Here is a 27435-nt window from a genome sequence, read left to right as displayed (position 1 = left end):
CTGGGATCTGTGCCTGGTAAACAGGAGGATTTTCCAGCTGGTGGAGCTGGTACAGACTTGCCTCAAGTTTTTAAACGTGTTGATGCTCCTTGGCAGCCTCAGCTGCTGCTCCAGTGCATGAACTCGCTCAGTTATGGCTCCTCAGTGAGCCTGTTCCAGCCTGAACGAGCCTGATCCAGCCTCGCTCCCTCCTGGCAGTGTCCTGGGCTCTGGCAGTGTCCTGCCAGGAGCACCTCTCCAGCAGCTGTATCCCAGCCTGTCACTGTGCACACGTCCAGGAGGGGATGAGCTGCTGGTCCCACAGGGTTGTGTGACATTGCCAGGCCATGAGCTCCGTGTGTGTTGCTGGCGTGCGAGCTGGGCCATCTGCAGAGGCAGGAACAAGTCAGGGCAGGTGTGGAGGAGCAGGGGAGGGCTCCAAAATGTTCTGTAGGTGAGGAAGGGAGAGCTCCAAACCCTTCTGTAGAACAACTGAAGCTAAACAAGACACATAGAAAACATCAATGCTGCTGTGTGTGGCTAGTTCTGAGTTTTTCCCGGCTAGGCCAGCATAGCTCAGCTTCAATTCATTAATTATCTTCTAAAGGAACTTTGTGTTGTGTTTTTTAATTCTCTGTGAACATTCTGAGCTTCCTGTCTCTTTGCTGTTGCAGAGGAAAACGCAGAGATCACCCTGGATGTGTCGCTGGCCTATCGTGATGACATGTTCGATGACTGGGAGGAAATAGCACATGCCATAGAGATCAGGAAGCTGAAGTGCACCTTTGGCTCTCCAAAAGTAAGGAATTTGAATGACACTGGGAGTGGGGGTGAGTGGGAGTTGTCCTCTTCCAATCACATTTTTCCATGAAAAAATTTTCCCCAATATCCAACCTAAAGCTCCCCTGGCATGACCTAAGACCGTTTTCTTTGTCCTGTCACTTTTTTTTTGGGAGACAAGGCCAATCCCCACCTGGCTCCCACCTCCTCTTAGGGAGCTGTACAGGGTTCATCTTGGGAGGCTCCCATTAAAGCCTGAAATGTGAACCTGTCTGAGGTCAACCCTTGCCTGCTCAGTAATCCCCAACAATCCAAAGCACGAGGAGAGGCGTCCCTCACACACACACACAGGCTCTGGGCGCTCCCAGCGCTCCCAGCTGGAGGGCTGTGTGCTGTGCTGGTCCTGGGGCTGAGGGCCGTGGCTGTGCTCCTGCCCTTTGCAGACGGTGGAGTCCGAGGGCCGTCACTACGACTGCGACTTCCTGCCCTTCATGGAGATCGGCAGCGTGGCACACAAGTACTACCTCATCAACATCCGCCTGCCCGTCAACGACAGGAAGGGCATCAACGTGGGCATCGGCGAGATCAAGGACATCCGCCTCGTGGTGAGCGTCCTGCCCTCCCCTGCCACCTGAGATCTGTGCCCGGGCTGCTGCAGCTCCTGCCCCAGCTCCCCTGCCTCCAGCAGGACTCTCCTCCTCCCTGGGAATGCCCCGCTCTTCGCAGGAGCCCTCCCTAGGCCTCCTCCTCTTCCCAAGGCTCTGAGCTCCCTGTGTCCTCTGCTTCCCACCGCAGTCTGCCTGCGATGCAGAGTCCTTCCTACAGACACGAGCTAGGGAGGGTTCAGAGGGGGCCTGGTCTGCCTGGAGGTGGCTGTGGCCACGTGTGGGAAGGCTGTCAGGGATCCTTGCCCTGCCTGCCCTCGAGGCTGGGTGAGCAGGGGTGCTTTTCCCAGCTGCAGCCCTCCCACCACGGCTGCAGTGGCTGCAGACAGCGGTGGGAGGATGCGTGGCTGGAGAAACACGTTAATGAGCCAATGCCCTTCCCACCAGGGGTGACTTGGCTCCATGAGGCTCTGGTTACTTGTCTGGGAGTGATTCTGCCAGCTTTTTCCATGCTGTGTCAGAATTCCCTCTCTCCCTCACCATGGAGGCCGTGTCTGCTGGCATTTGTTCTCAGACCTTCTGCAACCTGCCCAGGTGGCCTGGGGGTGCAGTGGGCCCCTGTTCTCTGTCCATCATTGGCTAAACCATCATTGGGGTGCACTTCCATGTGCGTGCCTCCCCTGACACTCCATGAGGAGAAGCACAGGGTGATGATGTCAAACCCTGTACCCTGCTTTTCCTCAGGGCATCCATCAAAACGGTGGCTTCACCAAGGTGTGGTTTGCCATGAAGACCTTCCTGACACCCAGCATTCTGATCATCATGGTGTGGTACTGGAGGAGGATCACGCTGATGACACGCGCCCCTGTCCTGCTGGAGAAGTGAGTAGGGGCCTGTGGTGGCCCAGGGGACCCGCTGAGGTGGTCACTGCTCCCAGGCAGAGCCCATGGTTGGGAGATAGGATTTGTCTCTTCTCCATCCCCTCCCTCCACCCAGGTACCCTGGGAGCTGGAGACCTCCACAGCTTCTCTTTTCTTTCCTGTTAAACCCCTGGAGAAAAGGGAGCTGCTCTGAGGAGCTCAGTCCTAGGGGGTTTGGTGGCAGGAGGTGACACTTCCCAAAAAGTGCTGGCTTTCCTTCTGTTGCTTTCCACACACAGCTTTGGCTGTTGGGGCTCTGTCCTGCCCTTGCACACTGGACAGAGGTAGTGTTTGTGCCTCTCCAGGGTCATCTTTGCTCTGGGAATTTCCATGACGTTCATTAACATCCCCGTGGAGTGGTTTTCCATCGGATTTGACTGGACTTGGATGCTGCTCTTCGGGGACATTCGACAGGGCATCTTCTATGCCATGCTGCTCTCGTTTTGGATCATCTTCTGCGGGGAGCACATGATGGTGGGTACCACACCTGTGGGAGGGTGGTTTCCAGCCCCACTTCCAGGAAAACCTGGCAGCTGATGGTTGGAAATGATGCTGGGGGGACTTGCACCAGCTGAGGGGATTTCAGGCTAACTTGCTTCTCCTTTTTCTCCTCCTCCCCACCTGGTGCCCAGGACCAAAACGAGCGGAATCGGCTCTCGGGCTACTGGAAGCAGGTTGGACCCATTGCTGTGGGCTCCTTCTGCCTCTTCATCTTTGACATGTGTGAGAGGTGGGTGCAGCTGCACTGCCCAGGCCTGGCCTTCCCAGAGCAGGGGCTCCTGGCCACCTCCTGCAGCAGGGACCGGCTGGGTCCCCATGGCTGGGTGCACAGCCACATCTCCCAGAGCCAGGGGAGTCTCTTGCGCGTGCTCCCAAGTGCGCTGGCCATGGAAACGCTTCCCCCCTCACCTTCTCCTCACCCACATGGGAAGGCAGCACAGCTGGCTGTTCCCCTGCAGAACCTTGGGAAAAGGTTCTTCCCCCAGAGGGTGCTGGCACTGCACAGATCCCCAGGGAATGGGCACGGCCCCAAGGCTGCCAGAGCTCCAGGAGCACTGGGACAATGCTCTCAGCCACAGGGTGGAATTGTTGGGGTGTCTGTGCAGGGCAGGAGCTGGATCAGTGATTCCTGTGGGTCCTTCCAGCTCAGGATGTTCCCTGATTCTGTGATTCCCAGGCTGCAGAGTGGACAAGGGGCCCTCTGACAGCTGGTTTTTTCTCTCCTCTCTGCAGGGGAGTGCAGCTCAAGAACCCCTTCTACAGCATCTGGACCACCGAGGTGGGCACAGAGCTGGCTGTATCCTTCCCCTGCTTCCTGGGAGAGGGAGGTGCTCCCTCCTGCCACGTCCCTGCTAGCTGTGGGCAAACTCCCTGCTTTTGAGGGGCATGGGCTGGCTCAGGCACTGCAGGAGATCACCGGGGAGCTGGATATGGGTAGTGTTTTCTAGGATTACTTGTTAGTTTGTACCATTTTCCCTGGGTAATATTTTCTAGGATTTCCTGTTAGTTTGTACCATTTTCCCTGGGTAATGTTTCTAGGATTTCCTGTTAGTTTGTACAGTTTTCCCTCAGTAATGTTTCTAGGATTTCCTGTTAGTTTGTACCATTTTCCCTGGGTAATATTTTCTAGGATTTCCTATTAGTTTGTGCCATTTTCCCTGGGTAATGTTTTCTAGGATTTCGTGTTAGTTTGTGCCATTTTCCCTGGGTAATGTTTTCTAGGATTTCCTGTTAGTTTGTACCATTTTCCCTTAACTTCCTCTGCACAGATGGCCTTTATTATAGTCGCAGGGATCTGCCTGTGCCTCTATTTTCTCTTCCTGTGTTTTATGGTCTTCCAAGTGTTCAGAAACATCAGTGGGAAGCAGTCGAGCCTCCCTGCCATGAGCAAGGCTCGCCGCCTTCACTACGAGGTAAGGGTCCTCCTTGGGGCACAGATTCCTTGTTTTTAAAAGACATTTTGGACTCACAGTCTGTTCTGAGACCCCCCCCTTTATACATAATATCCTCATACTTCCATTTCTCCTCCTTTAATATTAACTTTTGTGTTTAATGGGAGGTCTTGCTAAGACCATCTGGTTTTTCCCTGTATAAATTTTGATTTTTGGGGTCATCATTTCCTTATGAAGTTGCTGGAGGATCAAACCACAACATAGTCCCCCCCTTATCCCCATTTTTAGCCTATGATTTTGTATGTTTTTCTGTCCTACCTGATTTGCCTGCTGCCAAACCCGAGTGCTTAACCTGCTTCTGCAGGGTGCAAATATTTATCCCCAAAGTTGCTCTGTTAAATTATGGTCACATCTTCTTTAAACAAGTCATTATCATCCATCAGGAATGCACATCAAAAATTAGAAAATTGGGCTTGAAAGAATTTGAAGCAGATACTGAGTGTTTTTCCCTCTAGCAGGAGGCACAGGGGTTCAGCTTGTGGAGCAGAGCTGCTGCTGCCACACTCCACATCCAAACATCTGGGGAGCAGGGATCTGGTGTGGAAGAGTTAAATTAATAGTCCTTTGTTGTCGTGGTGTGGCAGGGTAATTACGCAGACACTGACATTTCCACCTAAATTCCAGAACCAGGTTAAAAAAACCCACGCACTCACCCAAAACCAAAAGAATTTGTAAGTAAAAATGTAGAACCAGTGAAAGCAGGGGCGGTGGGCAGTGGGATTGCCAGCCAAGGAGTTTGTCTCAGAATCTCCATTCTGTGCTAGCCAGCCAGGTTTTCCAGACATTGGAATCGCTGCAGCTCCCTCCCAGCCGGGCTGGGGGTGAGCATGAGTGTGGTGAGAGCCCGAGCCCACGCTGGGGCACCGACCCCACCTCGTGTTTGTTTTACAAGGGCCGTGAGCTGTCGGGCCGTGCCCCCTGCAGCCCGGGGTGCCACCTCTCCCACTGGATTAACTGCTGCTCAATCCGTCAGCGGGCAAATGTCATGGAAAGGCAGCGCTGTCCAGACGTGCCCACCCCGCGCGGAGCTTCCGGCAGACGTGTGGGGAGCGGAGGATATGGGCTGTGCTGAGCACGGCACAGGAGTGGGTGGAGGTTGTTTTGCTTTGGGGTTTCGTGGGTTGGACCCTTGTTTTATTTTTTATTTTTTATCCTCGTGTCTTGTCTATCCTAAAACCAAAAATGGGTTTTGTGGATTCTGTTAATGTGACCAGTGACATTTCTCTCTAAACAGGGGCTGATTTTTAGGTTCAAGTTCATGATGCTCATCACCCTGGCCTGTGCAGCCATGACCGTCATCTTCTTCATCGTGAGCCAGGTGAGGGGTGGCTCTGGGCTCCTGGGAGAGCCTCAGCCGCCGCTTCCCAGCCGCTCCCGACGCCGCGCGTCGCTGGTCAGACAGGACTGGCCTGTTCTGAGCATGTTTGATAACAAGTTGCTTTTGAAGAAGTTGTTTTGGTTTATTTGAAGCTCTGCCATGCAGTTGCTGAGGCTGGAGCCGGCACAAAGGTCCTTGGCTCCCAGGGAGCGTTGGGGCCGCGCTGTGCGGAAATCGGCCAACAGGCTTTAGTCATTTCTGAGAATTCAGCCAGAGGAAAATGTTCTGTTCACACTGAAACACTCGGGTGGCTTTGTGTGCCCAGGGAGACATGACAGCATCCAACCTTCCCTGGGCTGGCTGCAGCCCTGCTGTGCCCAGCAGTAGCTGTACCTGTTTGTCCTGAGCTCCCATATCACCTCTGTACGAACGAGCTTTTATCACTGCTGGAATCATGGAATCACAGAATGGCTTGGGCTGGAAGGGACCTTGAAGCCCATCTCATGGGCAGGGACACCTTCCACTGTCCCAGGCTGCTCCTCATCCCATCCAGCCTGGCCTTGGGCACTGCCAGGGATCCAGAGGCAGCCACAGCTGCTCTGGGCACCTTGTGCCAGGGCCTGCCCACCCTCCCAGGGAACAATTCCTTTCCAATATCACATCCATCCCTGCTCTCTGGCAGTGGAAGCCATTCCCTGTGTCCTGTCCCTCCAGTCCCTCTCCAGCTCTCCTTGAGCCCTTTTAGGCCCTGGAAGGGCTCTGAGCTCTCCCTGGATCTTTTGCTTCTCCAGGTGAGCACCCCCAGCTCTCCCAGTCTGGCTCCAAGGCAGAGGGGTTCCAGCCTTTAGAGCATCTCCATGGATCTCTTTTTAAGCTACTGTAGTTTTCTTCTTGGCCTTTATGCTGTTCTTTAACAGAAAGCAACATTGCAGCCTGAGCAGTCTGTGTATCTTCATGGAATATTAATATTGATGATATTTTCATGGATGTTGACAGGCCTCAGCGTGTGGCAGGTTGGTGCTGTCAGCCTGGCCCCTCCTCAGCCAGCCGTGCTCAGCACAATTCCCCCATTATTCACGCTGGTTTTCCTGCTATAAAAGGTCTATTTTTAGCAGGTGGATGTTCAGGGATGTCAGTGGTGTCCCTAGGTAGTGCCCTTTGTGTGTCAGTCTGTGCTGAGCACATGCTTGTGGCAGGGGTATCGCAGAGCGCAGCGGTTCGGTCACAGTAAATGAGACATCAGAGCTGAAGAAGTCCTGAGGGATTCACTTTGTCAGGAGCATTTTGTCCCTGCAGACTGAGTCTGAAGAGGAGAATCCCAGCCTGACTTCTGCCTCACTGAACCTTTTACACTTCATTTCCTCTATCCTGTTGAATTGATGCTGTTCTCACTGATGTACTCCAAGGCTGTGTCTTTATGGAATTTGCTCTTCCTGATGGCCTGTCCGTGTCTGTTTTCCCTGGACAGGTGACAGAAGGCCACTGGAAGTGGGGGGACATCACGATCCAGGTGAACAGTGCCTTCTTCACCGGCATCTACGGGATGTGGAATCTCTACGTGTTCGCCCTCATGTTCCTGTACGCGCCATCCCACAAGAACTACGGCGAAGACCAGTCCAATGGTAAATGTCCCCAAATGACCTGAGGGCTCTCGAAGGGACAAAGGGGTACAAGTCAGGGTGTGCCTTCTGTGCCTTTTTTTTTTGGTTTGTGGAAGAATGGCTGGAGGAAAAGGGCCATGGATCCGTGGAAATCAAGCAAAGCCCAGGTTAACTTAGCATACATGTTAACTTAGCAGCTTAGCATAAGTGAGCCACACTTAGCATAACCAGGCCCCACGCCATGATAGGAGGATGCTGTGTCCTGCCTGCTGACAAGGTCGAAAAGGCAGGGACAGCGATGAGAATAGAAACCATAAAGTATGCACAACCACAAAGTAGGAGGAATATGTAAATGTAATCTCTTGCTTTAAACCAATAAACTCACGACGTGTATGAGCAATTAAACCAATAAACTAACGACAAGTATGCATAATTACTGGAAAGCAATATAAAAGCACCGGTGTACTCAAAATAAACCGAAGCTTGCTTTACCAATCATATTGATTGATTGATTGGCTTCCCTCACCGCCCTCAATGGTGACCCCAACGTGATCAATAACCAGGAGACCCTACCTTCTGATCCTGACTTCAACGGCGGCGAGGCATCGGAAAAGCACCGGTAGGCAGCGACCGGGGGGCAGAAGATCAGCAGACGCTGGCGTTGGATGCCCGATCTGTGCCTGGACTGACCTGAGCAGAGGAGTCCGCAATCCGACTGCGCAACCCAAGAGAAAAGGCTGCGCTAAGGACATTGACAGGGACAGTTGCCGGCCGGCCAAAATGGAGAGTGAGGTAGCCCTTGATTTTTTTATACGCTTTTTAGAAAAGCAGGCAGTAAAGGATATTGACCTTAAGAAAGAGTTAGCAGGGTTAATTGCTTTTGGCAAGGCGCGAGGTTGTTTTACCGATCTGGGGACATTATTCGAGTTACTCAGTGGCAGAAATATGAGGACGTATTATGGGATTTGGTTACAGATAAGAACAAAACTGCTAAGAAACTGATGAAGCTGTGGCGGGCAGTAATTAACTGTTTACAAAAGTATCACGCTGAGAAAAAGATAGCAGCTGTAGCGTCAGCTCATTTGGAAGGCAAACCCGCAGAAGCAGGGAAGTTCCAGTTGGGAATCGATTATGTGTCTACTCCCCCAGTAGAGTGCTCGGTGCCGGTGAAAACCCGGCAGGAAATTGAGTCAGTGGAGCCAACCACCCGACTGCTTCAGGAATAAACGGCTGAATTAAAGGCAGGGGTAGGGTCAGAGACAGTGGCTCCATTGCTCAAGGAGGGAACATAAGGAGGAGAATGGGAGTAATGAGTTAACGGAGAGTGAGGAGGAGGAACTAGGCAGAGCAGCTGTAAGTGATCATGATTGGAATGCCAAAGTCTCTTGTAAAAGGAGAGAGAGGAAAAAGGAAAAGATACAGAATGTAGATAGAGAGTCTGAGAATAGACTTTCAGGGATAGATTGACAAGTGATTTCAAAGGAAGCAATAGATCATCAGGATAGTTGCATTGCCAGGGGATGCTACAGTGCAAGAAATGCTAGTCAGGATGAGTCGGGTGCCAGTAGGCCCACAAGCTATGTTAGTGGAGGCAGTAAAAGAGATAGGGAAAGATTTGGTGCAAGATCAACTGCAAGCCTTTGCTGCCCTTGCCCCACTGCGAGTGGAAGGACTTCAGAACAATACCACTACCTGCGGGGAACTCTTTGCAGACACTGGAATTATCTGCAGTGGTTTGGACCTTTAAGCAGTGGCCCCACGGTAAGTTGAATGTGGTAACGGACTCACTATATGTGGCTGGGATTGTTCAGAGAATTGAAAATGCACACATTAGGAAATACAACATTTCCAGCTTTTTGAACTGTTACGACGATTGCAGGCAGCAATAGCCCAAAGAGTGGAAGCATATGCAGTATTGCACATCAGAAGCCACAAATGGACTGAGGGACTGGGTGAAGGCAACGCTCGTGCAGATCGGTTGGTCTCGTTGACGGTACCAGTGAGTTTGCAAAAGCTCTAGAAGCCCATGCCACGTTTCATCAGAATGCCCGAGGACTGCACAAACAGTTTAGCATCACTATGGAAGAAGCCAGAGGGGATAATAAGAACATGTCCTACCTGCAGCAATCATGGACCAGGCCTTGGCATCGGGGTTAATCCTCGGGATTTAGACCGGGATGAGATTTGGCAAATGGACATCACACATGTCCCTGAGTTTGGAAGGCCAAAGTATGTGCATGTCACAGTGGACACCTACAGTCGATTCGTATGAGTGACTGCGCAAGCAGGAGACAAGGCCTCTCATGGAACTCGTCATTTGACCAGCTGTTTTGCTAAACTAGGCGTTCCAAAGCAGATTAAGACAACGGCCCAGCCTACAGCAGTGAACGAATGAGAAATTTTTGCCAGCAATGAGGAATCCAACACTCCACGGGAGTTCCCCACTCTCCCACAGGCCAATGGTGGAGGATTGGGAGCGGATCAACCTCTGCTAATTGGTGCAAGGTTTTTGGAATTCCAATGAACCCCTTGGGAGCACAAGCCTTTACAATTGCCCAAGGATTGAATGTCACCAGCCTAGAGCCACAGAGCTAGACATCCTGGGCTCTATACCAGGCAATTACTGTCGATTTTTTGGGTATTATTCTGCAAGCCCAGATTTGCTTATAATACCACGGCTTATTGCAACAACTAGACAGAGCCTTTACCAGCAAAACAAGGTGTAGCAAAAATGCTGCCTCCTGGGGGTTTTCCTTATCTGCGAAGACAGAGCCTGGCCTGCGATGCCTCAGAAGGCTCTGGGAGGACCATGTTATTTCGGCAAACTAACATTATTTGCCCCTAGCATTCACCAGATGCTTAACATCAGTCACACGTCCCAACGCTCAAGACGTAGTGTACATCAGTTAAACCCTGAATGTAGAGATGATGTACAATTATGGGAACCACTATCGATTATATTGGCATCACTTTTCGCGCCAGGAGTAGCTTCTGCATGGGCCCTCACGCTATTGAGGTGTCTAGCGTGTTGGACAGGAAAACAAGTCAACATCACGTCCGCAGTGTTAGATGAACCCACTGCTGATGCTGATAGCATACACCAGGCAGTGTTACAAAATAGGGCTGCCATAGATTTTGTATTGCTAGCGCAAGGAGATGGTTGTGAAGACTTCAAAGGGATGTGTTGTTTCAATCTATCAGACCATAGCGTTTCAATCCACAAACAGCTCCAATGGCTAAAAGAGCATACGCAGAAGCTCATGGTAAATGATAATCCATTTGATAGTTGGCTGTCTTCTGTTTTTGGAAGTTTATCTCCCTGGCTCATATCCTTAATAACAGAAAGACTATGCTGGTTAGGAATAGTGCTTGCAATCATAATAGTTATTAGAATTGCCTATTCTTGTATTATGAAAAATGTAACACAATTAACCGATAGGGCTTTGCTTGTACAAAAAGGAAAAAGGGGGAATTGGGGAAGAATGGCTGGAGGAAAAGGGCCATGGATCCGTGGAAATGTTGTACAAGCAAAGTCCATATTAACTTAGCATACATGTTAACTTAGCAGCTTAGCATAAGTGAGCCACACTTAGCATCACCAGGCCCCACGCCATGATAGGAGGATGCTGTGTCCTGCCTGCTGACAAGGTCGAAGGGGCAAGGACAGCGACGAGAATAGAAACCATAAAGTATGCACAACCACAAAGTAGGAGGAATATGTAAATGTAATCTCTTGCTTTAAACCAATAAACTCATGACATGTATGAGCAATTAAACCAATAAACTAATGACAAGTATGCATAATTACTGGAAAACAATATAAAAGTACTGGTATACTCAAAATAAACCGAAGCTTGCTTTACCAATCATATTGATTGATTGCTTGGCTTCCCTCACCGCCCTCATTGGTCCAAGTGCACACTCAGCGCCTTGAAAATTTTGCAAATGATGGTTTGGGTTTCCAAGTAGGCATTTGAATTAATGGCTGCGTTAGACAGGTTTGACTTTTAGCCAAGGCTGGCTGGAACCTTCAGGGTGGTTTCTGTGCCTTTTAGCATTGCCCAGATGGAACTGTGCAGCTCAGATGGAGGGATGAGGAGTGGAGAAAATAGACCCTCCTGTCAGGGAGTTGAGGAGAGCCAGATGGTTCTGCCTGAGCCTCCTTTTCTCCAGGCTGAGCCCCCTTCCCATCTCCCTCAGCCACTCCTGGTGCTCCAGCCCCTTCCCCAGCTCCATTCCCTTCTCTGGACATGCTACGGCCCCTCAATGTGTTTCTTGTGCTTCCATTTAAATAGCTGTAAATAAAACAATTTATAGGAAAGTTGCTGGTCTGTGGCTTAGGCAGCTGAGCGGCTGGAGGGAATAAAGTGGATCTTTTCCTTTGGAACAGTCCCATATTTTATTGTGAGACCGCACTGACGGAACATCTTTGTTTCTCAGGTGACCTGGGGGTGAACAGCGGGGAGGAGCTGCAGCTCACCACCACCATCACCCACGTGGACGGGCCCACGGAGGTGTACAAGCTGGCTCGGAAGGAGGCTCAGGAGTGACACGGAGGTGCCTCAGCAGGGACCGGCCTGGCGTGAGGAGCAGAGGACACACGAGTCCCTCTGGCTGGAGACCCCTCCGGCCGCGTCCGCTCCTCGAGCACCCCGTCCCTGGTGCATCCACAGGGCAGCGACAGCGAGCAGAACATTTGTAACTCTTTACTATGGCGTAGTTATTCCTGGGGGGAGGGCTGTGTATATTGTGTTACACTCGGGCACGTAAAACCCTGCTGGAAGGGCACTGAGGTTGCAAAGTCGCAGGTGCGGATGTGGGGCCGGGGCAGAGCTGCCATGGGGCTGGTTTGATTTTGCTGGGTGTGCTGGTGCATAAAGCTGCTGCAGGGAGCTCAGCCAGGAGCACGTGCTCACTACTCTGGGTTTGCTCCTGCGTGCAGCTTACGCAAGGTGTTGGTTGCGGGGGGGAGCCTTGCTGTAAAAGCATTTAATTCCACCGCTGTGGCTGTACTGACCCTTGTCTGAGTCTTTGGGGCAGCCACCCTCTGTGGCTGGATGAAGCACAGCTGGGAGAGGAGTAGGCTGTTTGTAAGGCTTTAGTAGAAGCAGCGACTGCTTTCTCAGCAGGTTTTGCAGCTGTTTGCTGGATACAGGGAATGGCCAGCCTGGACGCTGAGCTGAGTTGCAGGAGAACAGAGCACTCCTGACCCAAGTTGCCAGCTGGCTGATCCCACAGCCAGCTCCTCCCTGTTCTCAGTCCCTTTGGCTTCCCCGTGCTTTTGTAGCTTCCTCCACCTTCCCTTTTGTTACAGTGCATCCCTGGGAGCTGGGCAGACTCGCTCTCTGCGCTGCCAGGCTGGAGCAGAGCTGGATTCTTCCAGGGATTAAGGACTTGAAAGGATCCGCTGGTCACGCACTAATGTGGATCTTTGCTTTCCCAGAGCAGACACCGGCACCGGGCTCGCTCAGCCCCGTGCTGGGAGGCCTTTGGCAAAGAGAGGGGAGTGGGAACTGGTCCAGGGTGGAGGCTGGAGCTGAACCCTGCTGGGCCCAGTTCAGAGAAATGAACGGTGGGGAAGGGTCTGTGCTGCTCAGGGCACACCTTCCATGGCCTGGAGCATCCAGAGAGCAGGCAGGAGCAAACGTCTGTGTTACAAACTGCTGGTAACATGGAACTCACCCTACAAGATAAGAATCTGCTGCTGCTGTGTGTTGCTGAAGCATTATAGGGGAGGCAGAGAGGAGAAACTCATTCCTGTCAGCCCAGGTACCATCACGATTCCCAGTACCATAACAATTTCCACCCCAGAATTTATCCATTTACCCTCATCCATTTATTAAAGCTCAATACTATGAAAAAAGAGGGGGTGGCACCACAAGATCACCTTGCGTGGGTTTGATTGCTGGGCACCATCACGTGGGGCTCCTCCAGTCAGGAGGTGTTACACCAGGCAGACCCCTTCTGCCAAAGGCCTGCTCCCTGACTATACATTGCAGCTCCTACTGGACTTTCTTGAAGCAATTCTGTTTGTTGTGTTTGCTCTCCCCAGGATGCCCAGCTCCCCCTGCCCCTGGAGGCCAAGCAGGTCCAGGCAATGTTCCTACTGTAGTAGCTACTCCGTTAGAAGTGAATTAAATCAACGCACATCCCTGCAACCCCGGAACGTTCCCAGCTGAACACTCGACTTTGCAACTTTACCATCCCTTTTCCCTTGGGTTCTTACGTGATATTTATGTTCTTCCCATAGCTGTGTCCGTGGGTTCTTTTCCAGCTTAGACTATAGCATTGCGTTTTGTAAAGGCTGCCCACGAATGGGGAGCTGCAGCTTTCAAACCAAATTCTGTGTCAAACACTAACAGTTTGTTTACGGGGCGCGTGTGCGTGCGTGTGTGGGTTTTTTATTTCTTCATTCCTCAGCCCAACTCCTATGTCTTGGAAATAGTCCCTGGGTCTTATTAAAATATATCCTTTTTTTTGTTGTTGTTTAGGTTGAGTTCAGTTTTTACAGAATGCTTTAAGCAACCTGGAAAACATGTAGTTTTGTTAATTTAAATAAAATATACAATATTGTGGATTTGTTGTTGGAATTTCTCCTCATCTCCAATCTCCTCTGGCAGTGGGAAGCCATTTCCCCTTGTCCTGTCCTTCAGACCCTCATCCAAAGTCCCTCTCCAGCTCTCCTGGAGCCCCTTTAATTATGGGAAGGGGTCTCCCTGGAGCCTTCTCTTCTCCAGGCTGAACAACCCTGCAGGGTTTTCACTCCTGTCCCTGCTTGCCAGCCCTGGAGCTGTCACAGCTGTGCTGTGACCTTTGTGTGTTGGCCATCACCCCACTGCAGTGTTGATTTGGGCAGCACCCTCCATCTGCTGCCATATTTCAAGGTGCTGCTGCCCACTGCTTGGAGCCTGCTCTCCCCATGTTGCCTTGCTGTCTATAATCCAGGGAAAATAAATTTTTAAAAAGTGTTGGTGCCTTCTCCCAGGGAACAAGTGACAGGACAACAGGAAACAGCCTCAGGTCGTGCCAGGGGAAGTTTAGACTGGATATTTGGGAAAATTTTTTCATGGAAAGAGTTGTCCAGCCCTGGCACAGCTGCCCAGGGCAGGGGTGGAGACCCCATCCCTGGAGAGATTTGAAGGGCGTGTGGATGTGGCACCTGGGGACACGGGGCAGTGCTGGCCTTGGCAGTGCTGGGGGAATGACTGGACTCAGTGGTCTGAGAGGGCTTTTCCAACCTAAATAATGCCATAGTTCTTTGACTTGCACTCAGGGAGTAGTGGAAAATTTGATGAAAACAAAGTTCAGCATCGAGAGCCTGAAGTCCCCTTGCAGGAGGGGCTGCCCTGATGAAACAGCACCTGAGGGAGGGTCCGGGTGTGAGCTTTAGGCAGAGCCCGTGGCTCCGTTCCTGCTGCAGCCTGTGCTGGCTCCAGCCACAGGCAGTGCAGCTCTGGGACCTAAGGAGTGTCAAAAGCGCGAATAAATGAGATTTCAGTGCCTGTAGCGCCGCCACCCCCTCGCACACGCTCCTTTCCCGGGCGCATCCTGCCCTGGCAGGGCTCTGCTGCCACCTGCTGCCACCAGAACCCGGCTCCGGCTGGACCGAGCGATCCCTCGGCAGTGAAATGTGGGAATTTGGTGATGTGTAGGAACCACAATTGCCTGCACGGCGCTGCTCGGGGTCCGGGCTGTCCTGGAGCTTGGTGTCTCCGGTGGCTGCGCAGGGACACAGTGAGAACAGGCAGGGATGGGAAAAGTCACCTGAGCCTGTCAGCCCTGAGCAGAGGCAGCTGCTGGGGTTTAAACCCACTTCCAGCAGCCCCAAACAATTCCAGTGTTGTGGGACACTGAAAGGCGTCCCCTGTTCCACTCCAAACCCTGCAGCCCAAAGCCGTTTCTGGGATTTTGTTAGGATGGCAGTGAAGGATGGGGTGCACTGCTGGGGACAGAACGGCAGGAGATGGAGCTCCAGCTCTGGTTATAATGACAGTCACCTGCTCTTGACAACAGGACAGCGTCAGAGCGCTTTTTGGGGTAAAATAAGCAATGAGCAGCAACAGATTTATTTCTAGAAGGTTTTGATCTGTGGTGGGCACATGGACGTGTCACGGGTCTGCTTCCCACTTAGCACCTGACACCACACTGTGCAAGAGCTCTTAGAGTTCTTCCCTTGTCACAGCCTATTATAGGAAATCAATCCCAGCTTCAGGCTTTAGATCTGGAGGTTTAAATAAAACACCTCTTAGAAAGAACCATTGGAAAGCTTGGAAAATGGGATAACTGAGCAAAAGTGGCTCGCACAGAGAGCAAATTAGCTACTCATTTCTAGCCAGCATTTCATTGTGGCTAATAAATACCTCATAAACACCAGAAATGAAGGTTTAGAAATACCCCATAAACACCAGAAATGACGGTTTGTAAATCTGCTCTGAAAATCCCCAATAAGGATGGGATTGAGGCAAAGTGAATGACCTGCAGGTTGAGCCTTGCCACAGGCAAATCACCCTGCCTGGAGAGACAGGAACCGTAAAAGCAGATGGCAGATGAACAGGAATTTTTTACAGCAAAAGGAAGGTGAAGGGTGATCCCTGACCCCCACTAATGTTGATAGTGGACTTTCACAGTCCTGCTTTATTCTCCTATTTTCATTATTATCATAATTAATTCAGACGGGACCTTTCAAAGCATCTCAGTACAAATGGGCACCTGGTTTTAGAGAGGCCATTTCTTTTTTAAGGTCTCAGGTTTAGTTCCCCTTGCATGGAGATGGATTTGGTCCAAGTTCTATCCCAGGTGATTCAGCCTCATGACAAGATTGAAACTCCTCTGGGGTTTTCTTTTGCGTTAGACAAAAAAACTCCACAGCATTATGAAATAGATCTACTTTTTGTTGTTCTGGGATAGAAGCATGACAAGGCTGATAGAAGTGGATTTATAATAAGAGAATACCACAGCGTTAGGAATGCGACAAGGATCAGGGAAATAAGAAACGATAACCCGGAAAACCACAAATGGTTTGAGAAGAATGAGCTTGGGGAACGACTGGGAAGTTTTCCTCTACAAGTGCTGATTTCAGCACAGTTACTGAGTTGTTTTTATGAATTTCTTCCTCATCTTGGGAGTTCTGCCAGATGTCCTTGTGGTCCATAAATCCTGCATTCCCTGTGCCCACTATCAATGGTTCATCCTTCTTCCCAAGCTTTGTTCAACTCCCCCAGGTCTGAGAGCAGAGAAACGTGACCAGCACTAACCTTAACAACTCTACCAACAATTCAGTTATTTTTTTTAATACACGGGCATCACTTAGAGCTTGTTGGCTGCTGTTTCACAGATTCAATCTCACTTTTTGTCGATTAGGCTTGCAAGTATGCAAAGATCAAGCACCAAAAAAACATCCTGTCTTAAGGAAATTTTACATATCCCACATCTTGCAACGTAGGTGACCCACAAACAGAAACATTTCATAAAATGCATTAATTTCGGACCGATCCCCTCAGAGGCCGACGGCCATTTTGGGGCGTGAGGGCGGGCGGTGCCTCGGCGGGAACGCGCGGGCGGGAAGGGGCCGTGAGGGCAGAGCCGGGACCGGGGCGGGAAGGGACCGTGAGGGCAGAGCCGAGCCGGGGAACTCACAGGCGGGAAGGGACCGTGAGGGGAGAGCTGAGCCCGGGGAGGCGGCCGAGAAGAGCCGGGGGTAGCTCTCCTCCCCGGCCGTGCCGGAGGTGGAACAGTGCGGATACACGGCCGCCTGCCCCTGTCAGGCACCGGGTGGTGCGAGCTCCGGTGTCCCCGCATGAGGGCGTTTGGAGAGACTGCGTTGGGGGAAATTCCTAATAAACGAGGAGAAACACGGCTTGTGATTGTGACACACAACTACTCTTATTTCATCCTGCGGTGTGAGGGAGACAAACCCAACAGTGGAATCACAGAATATCCCGAGTTGGAAGGGATTACACGGAGAAGGTCCTGAGTGGACCTTGCTGGCCATAGCCCTGGGGCTCGGTGGTTTACCCGGGGAGGGCTGAGAAGCTGCTCAGGGCATCCCTGCCCCGCTTAATGCCAGTGGGGGCGAAAACCTGACCCGGCTTTGAAGTTTTTAAATTAAATCAGCCCTAAATTTAAGCTGGGAGATGCGCAGGGTGGATGAAAGACGGCAGAGCCCGGCAGTTCCTGGGGGTCTGCGGTGCGGGGGGCTGAGGGAGGGCGAGACTCGACTTTGTGCGCGGAGTGAGGGATGGAGCAGCGGAGTGAGGGATGGAGCAGCGGAGTGAGGGATGGAGCAGCAGAGCTCGGCTGCAGCGGCTTTAATTCAGGCGGTCGTGCTGATCATTTATTTATTTATTTTCACGGGGCGGTTGAGTGCAAGGCTGGATTTACGAAGGCACGGAGCCTCCCCTCCCCTGCCGCGGCGGCGGCGGCGCTCCGGGCGAGGGTGGTGCCGCTTCCCGGGGGCGGGAACACGCCTTCCCGGGGGCTGAGCGCGGCTTTCCCGGGGCTGAGCACGGCTTCCCTGGAGCCGGAATACCTCTTCCCCGCGGCTGCCAGGCGCTTTCAGCCCCGTTTCGCTGCTCGGTGGAGCTGATGGCTGCAGGTGAATTCTTATTCTCGTCTCGTAGCGTTAAACGTGCATGGGCTGCATGGCTGGGGTAGGGAGGAACAGTGGTTTATTTCACGGCAAAAGGATGGGAGTGATTTATTAATTGCTGATTTCAATAACGCACCCTTTCCCCCTCCCTCTCCGCAGCCCACCTCTGCATAGGGGTGTGTAAACTTGGTGGAACTCGGGCTTTTTGTGTGAAAACCTCCCCTCACGTCTCGGCGCAGCGAACATGCCTGAGCAGAGCAATGATTACAGGGTGGTGGTGTTCGGAGCAGCGGGGGTCGGCAAAAGCTCCCTGGTCCTGCGCTTTGTGAGGGGCACTTTCAGGGAAACCTACATCCCCACCATCGAGGATACGTACCGGCAGGTGATCAGCTGTGACAAGAGCATCTGCACCCTGCAGATCACGGACACCACGGGCAGCCATCAGTTCCCTGCCATGCAGCGGCTCTCCATATCCAAAGGGCATGCCTTCATCTTGGTGTACTCCGTCACCAGCAGGCAATCCATGGAGGATCTTCACCCCATCTTCGATGAGATCTGTCAGATCAAAGGCGACATCCAGAAAATCCCGATAATGTTGGTGGGGAACAAAAGTGATGACACGCAGAGGGAGCTGGATGCCAGCGAGGGGCAGGCGCTGGCCAGCAAGTGGAAGTGTGCCTTCATGGAGACGTCAGCCAAAATGAACTACAACGTGCAGGAGCTCTTCCAGGAGCTCTTGAATCTGGAGCAGAGGAGAACTATCAGTCTCCAGGTGGATGGAAAGAAATCCAAACAGCAGAAAAAGAAAGATAAACTGCAAGGCAAATGCTCTGTAATGTGATTGCCTTTGGCTGGACTTGCTGCACGGCACAGCTGGAGCGTGGACTCCCACAGAAAATACATTTCTGCTGGGGATTTTGGAGGAATCCACGCCTTGCAGGGTTGCTGCTTTCCTCTAAAATCCCCGCTGGGTAATTGTATGTGTTGTTTTTAAGGAGGATGGCTTCTGCATGTTTATTTTTTTAAACCAATAAATGTTCCATGTTAGCAATTACCTATGACTAGAAGTTTTTAATGTAAGAAGTTTTCCAGAGGGGAAAAACGTCTCTCAGAACAAACCTCTCTATTCATGCCAGTTTTTAAATATCTCCAGCCTGTTAACTCAGAGGAAATAATCTATAATGTGTAGAGTTAAATTGTTTTCAGGAATCTATTGACCAGAGCAAATCTCTAACAAAGCGAGGCATTTGCTCTAAAAACGAACATGTGTGTGGCTCTGCATGCCTAAATTTTTGATTGACAGACTGGCTTGCCCACCCAAGCTACAGTGGCAGCATGGCAGAAGTGAAGTTTTCCTGTGTGCTGTGCAATTCTCAAGACGTGTGTAGTTCTGGGAGTGATTACAGCTGTATAAAATCAGGCTTCCATTCCTGCTTTGCTTTTTCATCCCAAACTTCCTCTGTTCACCGAGGCAGGAGATTCCGCGTGCTCTCACCCCCAGTCCAGGAGTGATCCTTGGTGTCCTTGAGCAGGAGCTGCCTCCTGGTGAAGGTACCTGGGAGGTTCTGAGTGCCCATTGCTGCAGCAGTTGGTTGTCTTCTCCTTGCCCAGCCATCACCCTGGTTTTGCTGTCTGAAGCTCCTTTTCCCAGCCTTCCTGGAATTCTGTCAGATATTTTCCCCCCTCCATCCATGTTACCCAGGGTTTAGTTGAGACCTGGGATGAGTCAGTTCAGACAACACTGCTTGGGGAAGGAGCAGCTACGCCTGGGAGCAAATCCCTCTCTGATGAGAACTTTTGGCAGACGCTTCATGTGAATGAAGGGGCTGGAGGGATTTAAAAGCTGTGTGGATGTGGCACTGGGGGATGTGGGTCAGTGCTGGGGAGCAGTTGAACTCCATGGTCTTAGAGGGCTTTTCAAAGCTAAATAATTCCATGATTCTGTCTCCTATTTTGGGTGTGTTTCAGCCCAAGCAGACGACTGTGAGACCTCAATGTTACACCGTAGGTTTGATTTTTACACAGCAACGCGGTCTTGACACATGAGACACGGGAGGAGAGGAATTGCTACTTTTTATAGCACTTTCCTAGTCAAGTGATTTCAGTGCTGAAGGTGAACACGATATGGAACAGGAGGTGCTGGAGGCTGTCAGGCTCTTACTGTGAAAGTATTTGTGTCGAGAATGACCTGAGGGGAGCCTGTGAGAAACATGGGGGCCTGGAGAGCCAGGATAAGGGGGAATGGCTTCCCCTGCCTGGGAGGGCAGGAATCAATGGGATATTGGGAATGAATTCCTCCCTGTGAGGGTGGGGAGGTCCTGGCACAGGAATTCCCACTGAAGCTGGGGCTGCCCCTGGATCCCTGGCAGTGTCCAAGGCCAGGTTGGACAGGGCTTGGAGCACCCTGGGGTAGTAGGAGTTGTCCCTGCCATGGCAGGGGTGGAATGGGATGGGCTTTGAGGTCCCTCCCAACCCAAATGAGTCTGGGTTGCAATGGAAGGTGCTATAGAATGGCCTTTTCTCCCAGACATCTTTGTTCATGCTGCAGGCTAATACACAAACCCATGACATTTGTATCCATGTGAATATATGAGATTTTAACAACTCTTGGCAGCTGATGCTTCCTTGTCCCCCGTGCTGTCCCTGAGCAGCTTTTCCAGTCTCCTTAGGCTGTCCCTACAGCACTCATGGGGTCAGATGGCTCCATGTATGCCAGGGAAGATTGCCCCACTTTCATCTGGAGCCCTCACACCTTTTGATTCGGCAGAAAAACATATGACTTATGATTTCAGAAACCCATCTTCTGCAGGAGGGTTTGGAGCTGTCCCAAAGGTGATGCTCACTTGCCAAAGTCAGCCCAAAAGCTCTGCTCCTGATTTTCCTGATTGGAGAAGGGACCCCCAGGCCCCCAGTGATGGACCTGTGGTGCTGGTTGGTGTCGTCCCCTGTGTGTGACCTCTCCTGGGGTGGCCAGGGGTCTGTGGGAGCAGCCCTGATGGCTTTGCTTGGACATAACTCTTCCTTTCTCCTCTCTGGCTTTGTGCATGGATTTTCTCTTTCTGTTCTCTCATGTCCAAGCAGTTACACAAAGCTCCTCGTGGGTTGTTTGGTTGTTATTACAAAAACTATTTCAGTTCCATTGCAGCCTTTGAAACCCCTCAAAGAAGTTTTCTGTCTAAGCCTTTTTAAAATGTCAGGAGACCTAATAATGTCTCTACAACTCCCACTGCCTTCATGGAGATGCCTGTGCAAAGGATCTGCAATTACTCACACAGCCAGGATGTTCTGGAATGTGTCATTAGCACTGCTGTGTGTTCCCTGTGCGGGGTGTGGAGGTCTCCAAGGGCTGGGATCTGTCAGAGCAACAATCCATTGGAACAAAATGGGCTCAGGCATTCCTGCACCCGGGAGAATCCCTGAGGGAGCTGGGCAGGGGCTGCAGAATCCCTGAGGGAGCTGGGCAGGGGCTGCAGAATCCCTGAGGGAGCTGGGCAGGGGCTGCAGAATCCCTGAGGGAGCTGGGCACGGGCTGCAGAATCCCTGAGGAGCTGGGCAGGGGCTGCAGAATCCCTGAGGGAGCTGGGCAGGGGCTCAGCCTGGAGCAAAGGAGGCTCAGGGGCCCTTGTGGCTCTGCACAGCTCCTGCCAGGAGGGCACAGCCGGGGGGGTCGGGCTCTGCTCCAGGGAACAGGGACAGGAGCAGAGAGAACGGCCTCAGACTGGGCCAGGGCAGCTCAGGGTGGATATTGGGAATATTCCTCCTGGAAAGGGTTCTCCAGTCCTGCCACAGCTGCCCAGGAGTCTCCATCCCTGGAGGGGTTTAGAATCCCTGTGGATGTGGCACCTGGGGACATGGGGCAGGGGTGGCCTTGGCAGTGCTGGGGGAATGATTCAGCTGGATCATCTTAGGGGACTTTTCCAACCCAAACAACTCCATGATTTGAAGCTTCCCTTGGTTGCCATGAGACCAAGACTGTGTGGCAGTGGAGATGCTGGGGTGCTCCTGGGGGTGTCCCAGTTTAGAAACCCAAACCAGCTGGGGAACAAGGGACACCTTGCCCTGTGTCTACCTTTCATGCTTTGTAAATAATCTATGTCTTGGGTGTGCAGCTCAATTGTACTGCAAATTAAAACTGTATTAATAAATAAATTACGTAATTGGCTGTTTCCATATGAACTGAACTAACCTGGCTTGTGTGTGTGCAATCTATCGTTCTTATAGGAAGGGAAATTCATTTCATTGGAGTGGATGCTGTGTTTTGGAGTGAGGGTATAAATTGGATTGGAAGGATTGAGTAAGTGCAGGTTAGAAAAGCAACAGACCTGTAGTTTTCCAGTTGATTGTTTGATGAAGGACATTTAGGTGAAGCCATGTGTCAGCAATGAAGAAGCGGCTCTGCTGTCTGATGGAGCTGCTCTGGCATCACCTGCTGTTTCCAGCAGTGCTTTTCCAGGAGCTGGTGACAACATTTGTTTTATGGAGCTGTTTATGTATCCTGTAAACCTTTCAGCTTGGAGACATGCCCTGACACATGTCTGTGCCTGGAGGGCTGGATGGGAACTCACTAATAACGCTCAAGTTGGTTGTTTTATTCCCTTCTTCATTTTGTTCTACCCTAGAACTCTCTGGTTTTCTGGAAGGCTCCTCATGAGGTCAGATGTGGTGAGACAAGGCACAGCTTGTTGAGTTGCTTTTAATGCCTCCATAGTGTCTTCTCGGGATCATGAGTTGAACACTCTGAAAATTCCCTCTGGGATATCCTGAAGGAATCCCCAGACCTGCTGTTGCCTGGTGCTGCTCCTGGTGAAGGCTGGGACTGTGAGGGCAGTGAGTGACTTTGACCTGAACCACAGAATCATGGAATCATTGAGATTGGAAAAGCCCTCCAAGACCATGATGTCCAGTCTGTGCCCAATCCCTCTCTTGTCACCCAGCCCAGGGCACTGAGTGTCCCCTTCCTTGGATGGGGACTCCACCACCTCCCTGGGCAGCCCATTCCAATGTCCACCCTTTCCATGAAGAAATCCTTTTCCCCTCTGGGATGCTGAATTTCAAGCATTTCTCAGTCAGTACTCCTTATTTCCATACAACACGCGTTGACAGGCCTGAGGCAGTTCCCTTCCCGAGTTCGACGAACAAAATCAGTGTCAGGAGAAAACACTGGGGAGGAGAATCACGAACAGCTCTTCTTGAGAGGGAAAAATGTGAGCAGTAGCTGGAGTGTCCACCCACACATGTATTTTAAAAACAAGCAGACAGAATATTGCTGTATTCCAATTCCTCTTCCCAGAGCAAAGCAGGCTCATGATTAATGGAACAAACAGCTCGGAATAATAAGCAATATTGCTTTATATGTAGGGTCCGTAGCCACGAGGTACCCGGCGCACTCCAGAAGAGTAAAAGCTTGTCTTAATCATCGCCTGCCTCCTCTGCAGTGTCTGTGCCGTAAATAAGGGACATCAAAAGCTTTGGAGAGCTAATGAAAATGCTCAAGAGGCTCCAGACCAACGACAGCCTCCCACTTAATGGTGTTGCTGCATGCCAGGCTAAACCTGCCACCTCTAATTGTTTCCTCTTTCCCACTTTGGGGAAAAACGATGACATAAAATCCTGTTAGATGGGAGTAGATTTAACAATGCAAAAAGGATGGAGGAGCAGAGGAAGGAGGGGAGCCCAGAATTGCCGTGGCTCAGCTGGGTTTGTTCACAGTCCCGTGGTGGTGGAGCTGAACCTCCCTGGCACAGCTGGGCACTGGAACAGCGTCTGGCTTGGGCGGCTGCCTCTGTCCCATCTGCTGCTCTTTGTCCTCGTCACACTTCCAGCAGGTCTGAACATTAGAGGGAAAGGAATGATGGTGTTTTCCTGGATTAGCACAGATCCAGAGTCTTTCAACCCAACCATCCCAACTACTCCTCCCATTGCCCTCAGCTCCTATCTGGGTGGGAACGGGGGCGTGGGGTCCCAGCAGAGCCCATCTCTTCTTGGCAGCCTGCGTTGAACTTGCTCCAAGCCTTGAGCAGAGGGCAAATGCAGCTGCTCTGCTGTGAGAGGGGCTTTTCACAACGGGGATTGGACTTAAACTGAAGAAGAGCAGGTTGAGATTGGATATCGGGAAGGAAATTCTTCCTTCTGAGGGTGGTAAGACCCTGGCACAGGGTGCCCAGAGCAGCTGTGGCTGTCTCTGAATCCCTGGCAGTGTCCAAGGCCCAGCTGGACAGGGCTTGGAGCAGCCTGGGATAGGGGAAGGTGTCCCTGCCAGTGATGTCTCCTCCAGCTAAAGGGACGTGGTTTTCCTCCACCTGGATATAGGTGCCCACAGGCAGCTCCTCCAAAGCAGGCAGAGCACTGCTCCGAAGCCTCTGACATGGAGAGCAGCAGGGAGCTTTCCTTTCATAGCTCAGTGATGCATTCGTGCCTTTCAGACTAAAAATACCTAAGGATGGAGATATGAGAACTCTTCTCTCCTACGTTATGGTTCTCCTTTGTTCCTACATGTTTTCCTCCAACCCCTGCATCCCATTATCTGCCTCAGGCTGCCCGTGGGTGAAGGATGAGCAGCTCACACCCAGGCAGTGAAAATCCCTCCTTGGAGGGAAAAACCCATCCATCACATGGAGTCCTTGGATCAAGACCAAGGTCTCATCTGGATTGGGAGTGAGGAAAAGGCTTCTTCTGCCAGAGCTGGCTGCCCACATCCTGCTGCCCACATCCTCCTGACTGCTTGGAGCATCCCTCGAGCAGGGATGGAGCAGATCCCAGCCTGCACCCACGTTCAGCCCTGTACGGGTCCATATGGACCTGCTGGGATTGATGTGGAGGTGAGGGAACAATGGGATGTACTCCTTGTGCCCCCGAGGAAGAGCACACCTGAGCTGCAGCACACAGGTCTGTCCCTGGGCAGTCCTGATTTCAACAACAAGAAGCCCAAAAATAGGGAAGAAAATTAATAAATAAGAGAATGTTCATGCTCAGATTGTTTTAGCTATTTCTGCTGTCAGATGCTTTACCAGCTGGCCAAGCTGCAACTAGGGGAGAGTGGCTGGTTTTGTGATTATCTGGAAAGATGAGCCAGAATAGGGCTGAAAAATGGGAAATATTTGTATGAAATGTAAGAAATTACTCATTCCCACAGGCGTAATTCCAGACATTGATTCATTTCATTAATTTTTAGTGGAAAAATAAGTCTTTACATCCAAGAAAGAGGATGCTGGAGGGTGGCTGGTGTTTGCTATGTGGAACACAAGGACATTTGTTGTTTAGTAATTTCTGTTGCATTAATGATTGCTCCAAACAGCCTTAGCAAGGCTCTTCCTGGGGGTGTCCAGTGTGACACCCAAAAAGGGACAGTTTATCCCACGTGCTCCTTTTGGACAGCCTTTTCCAGGGAAGGCTGGGTCCAGCAGCCCAGGGATGGGGATTTAAGGGATTCCTTTGTGGAAGGAATACATGACAAATAGTAAGGGAAAATAAGCATTGGGAGGGTTCTCACCATACTCCTGGGGGCTGGTTCTTTGGGACGAGGGTGGGAAAAGCCAGGGGAGCCTGGGCTCCTGCTCCTTCTCAATGACTCTGGAGGGAGGGAGGGAATGGCAGCTGTTGATGTGGCAGGGATGGAGATGGGAGAGCAGGAGCTGCTCCTGGCCAGGCTCACGGGCACAGGCTGTGGCCCTGCAGAGAGCAGCCGTGAGGGATGGCTGCCCTGGCGATCACACCGCGCCGTCTCCTGCGCCTCCGCTGCTCCCACGCGGAATTCAATTGCTCCAGGAAAGCCTTCCTTGGCTGCTGGCTGTGCACAGCTGCCTGCTTTGTTAGCCAGGTCCCTTCCTGTCCCTGCCACTCCGGACTGCGTGCCCAAGGATAATCCCAGAGTCGTGGGAGCACCCCCTTCCTGAAAGGCAGGACAGCGACCCCCACCCCGCACCAGCCTCTAACCAGGAGCGAGCCCCTGCCTGCTCCCAGCTAATTTCAGGATCATTTTCCTCTGCATTTCTGGTTAAATACAAGCTCAGTGAAGCCACCAAGTCAAAATTCCCGTTCTGCAAAGATCTTGGGAAAACCGAGTCAAAATTCCTGTTCTGTACAGATCCTGGGGAAAAATCACTGATTTTAAGGGGGTTTTGAGGGGGAACATGGTATAATCTTGATGATTTCATCCAAGAATTAAGATTTTTCTGCTCTGCCTGCTCCTGCCAGGATCTTTGCTGCCAGGAACAGTGTGGCTCATTTTCTCCAGCATCAGATTTTCATGATCCATCTGGGAAAGCCCCCTGAGTTCATTCATTGAATCCCCCACCTCCCTGGAAGGGGATACAAGGTGGGAAGGAGCAGCTCTGTCAAACAGGCAGAAGAAATCTGGCTTTGCTTTCTCTGGCCAAAGTGCACCCTGAGAGCAGAGCTGCTGCAAACCCTCCCAGGCTGAGCACTGCAGGCAGCCCTTGGCTGAACTCTGAACCTCTTTGTGCAGGAAATAACGAGAGTTCACAGAGATAAATGCTGGTGGGGACAGCATTCCACCCTGGATACTGCTCCAGGTCCCTCCCAGTATCTCACCTCCCAACTGCCTTGTTGGGAAGGATCTCAAAGCCCATCCAGTGCCACCCCTGCCATGGCAGGGACACCTCCCACGGTCCCAGGTGCTCCCAGCCTCAGCCCAGCCTTGGATATTCCAGGGATCCAGGAGTAGCAACAGCTGCTCTGGGAATCCTGTGCCAGGGCCTCATAGGGAACAATTCCTTCCCAATATCTAAGAGTGAGTGCTCTGATCTAGGCTACTACCACACACTAATGACAATAATAAACATTTACATAAATATTTGTGCTTGTAGGAGAAAGGGAAACCTGTGCTTGAATCACCAGGATCCCAAGAGCTCAGTCCTGCCTTCAGACAAAGGTGAGACATCCACTGGCTGAGTGTCTGGGAGGGAGCAAAAGGATGGAAAAACAAGAGATCCCCTCTAGCTGAGCCTTTATCCCGCCCCTGGTGGAAAGGAAAATAAATGTTTAATAGAGGAAATACAAAGTTCAAACCAGTGTGCCCTCCCAGCGTGTCCACTGCATGTCCCAGTGCTCCCAGTATGCACAATGCAAGCCCCAGTGCAAGCAGCGTGTGCCCAGTTCATGGCCAGGGTGCCCTCCCCGTGTGTGCCCCGGGGCAAACTGGCCAGAGTGGGACAGGAGCCCCAGCAAAGCTCCTGGGAATCCCTGACAAGCTCCAGGGAAGCCCGAGGAGCTCCTGCTCGGGTCAGGGGCTGCTCGCCGGGGAGTGCTGCACTGAGCCCACAGATAGCTCATTAACGCTGGCTAATTAAGCTCTCGTTTAGGGCGGAATGGTGGGAAGCTGCTGCTTTAGCCCACGAGAGGGCAACGCTCCCCTGGCTAGTGGCCACACTCGGGAAAACCGGATTCCTGTGTTTTTAACTAGGAATCGAACGAGGAATTCCTTCCCTTCTTACAGTCTTCCTGAGGGTTTTGTTTGTTTGTTTGTTTTTTCCATTGGGGATTAATGCAGGACAAGGTCCTCCTGTGCATCCCTGCGCTCCCAGCTGAGATGGCAATCGAGAGGAGCCGGGCAGGCTGGTGATCCCATCTCCTCTCCCATAAAAGCTGCTCTGGAGACAGGCTGGAGCCGGGGCGGACTGGCAGTGCCAGGGACAGCAACAGCGGGCAAAACCATGGAAAAAGGTGAGGAGAGA

At 51.6% G+C, this 27435-nt stretch overlaps 2 protein-coding genes across 2 annotated transcripts in view; both read left to right on the top strand.

The window, feature by feature from the left end:
• Positions 1-13732, top strand: part of WLS (Wnt ligand secretion mediator) — a 29854-nt gene extending 16122 nt beyond the window's left edge. Inside the window, exons 3-12 of the mRNA XM_036387902.2 lie at positions 654-778; positions 1203-1364; positions 2109-2245; positions 2590-2758; positions 2917-3014; positions 3518-3581; positions 4054-4197; positions 5471-5554; positions 7023-7176; positions 11596-13732. Of these exons, the coding sequence (XP_036243795.1) occupies positions 654-778; positions 1203-1364; positions 2109-2245; positions 2590-2758; positions 2917-3014; positions 3518-3581; positions 4054-4197; positions 5471-5554; positions 7023-7176; positions 11596-11705 (1247 nt within the window). The 3' untranslated portion in view covers positions 11706-13732. The remainder of the gene's footprint in view (positions 1-653; positions 779-1202; positions 1365-2108; positions 2246-2589; positions 2759-2916; positions 3015-3517; positions 3582-4053; positions 4198-5470; positions 5555-7022; positions 7177-11595) is intronic.
• A 3888-nt stretch (positions 13733-17620) lies between these two features.
• DIRAS3 (DIRAS family GTPase 3) lies at positions 17621-18797 on the top strand. Its single transcript, XM_036388314.2, has 2 exons — positions 17621-17749; positions 17903-18797. The coding sequence occupies exon 2, from the start codon at positions 17988-17990 to the stop codon at positions 18582-18584; it is 597 nt and encodes a 198-aa protein (XP_036244207.1). The 5' UTR covers positions 17621-17749; positions 17903-17987; the 3' UTR covers positions 18585-18797.
• The last annotated feature ends 8638 nt before the right edge of the window (positions 18798-27435 follow it).

This window comes from Molothrus ater, chromosome 9, assembly GCF_012460135.2.
Source record: "Molothrus ater isolate BHLD 08-10-18 breed brown headed cowbird chromosome 9, BPBGC_Mater_1.1, whole genome shotgun sequence".
Lineage (NCBI taxonomy): Eukaryota > Metazoa > Chordata > Aves > Passeriformes > Icteridae > Molothrus > Molothrus ater.
The sequence above is the reverse complement of the archived record's forward strand: the minus strand, read 5'-3'. Positions and strand labels throughout refer to the sequence as shown.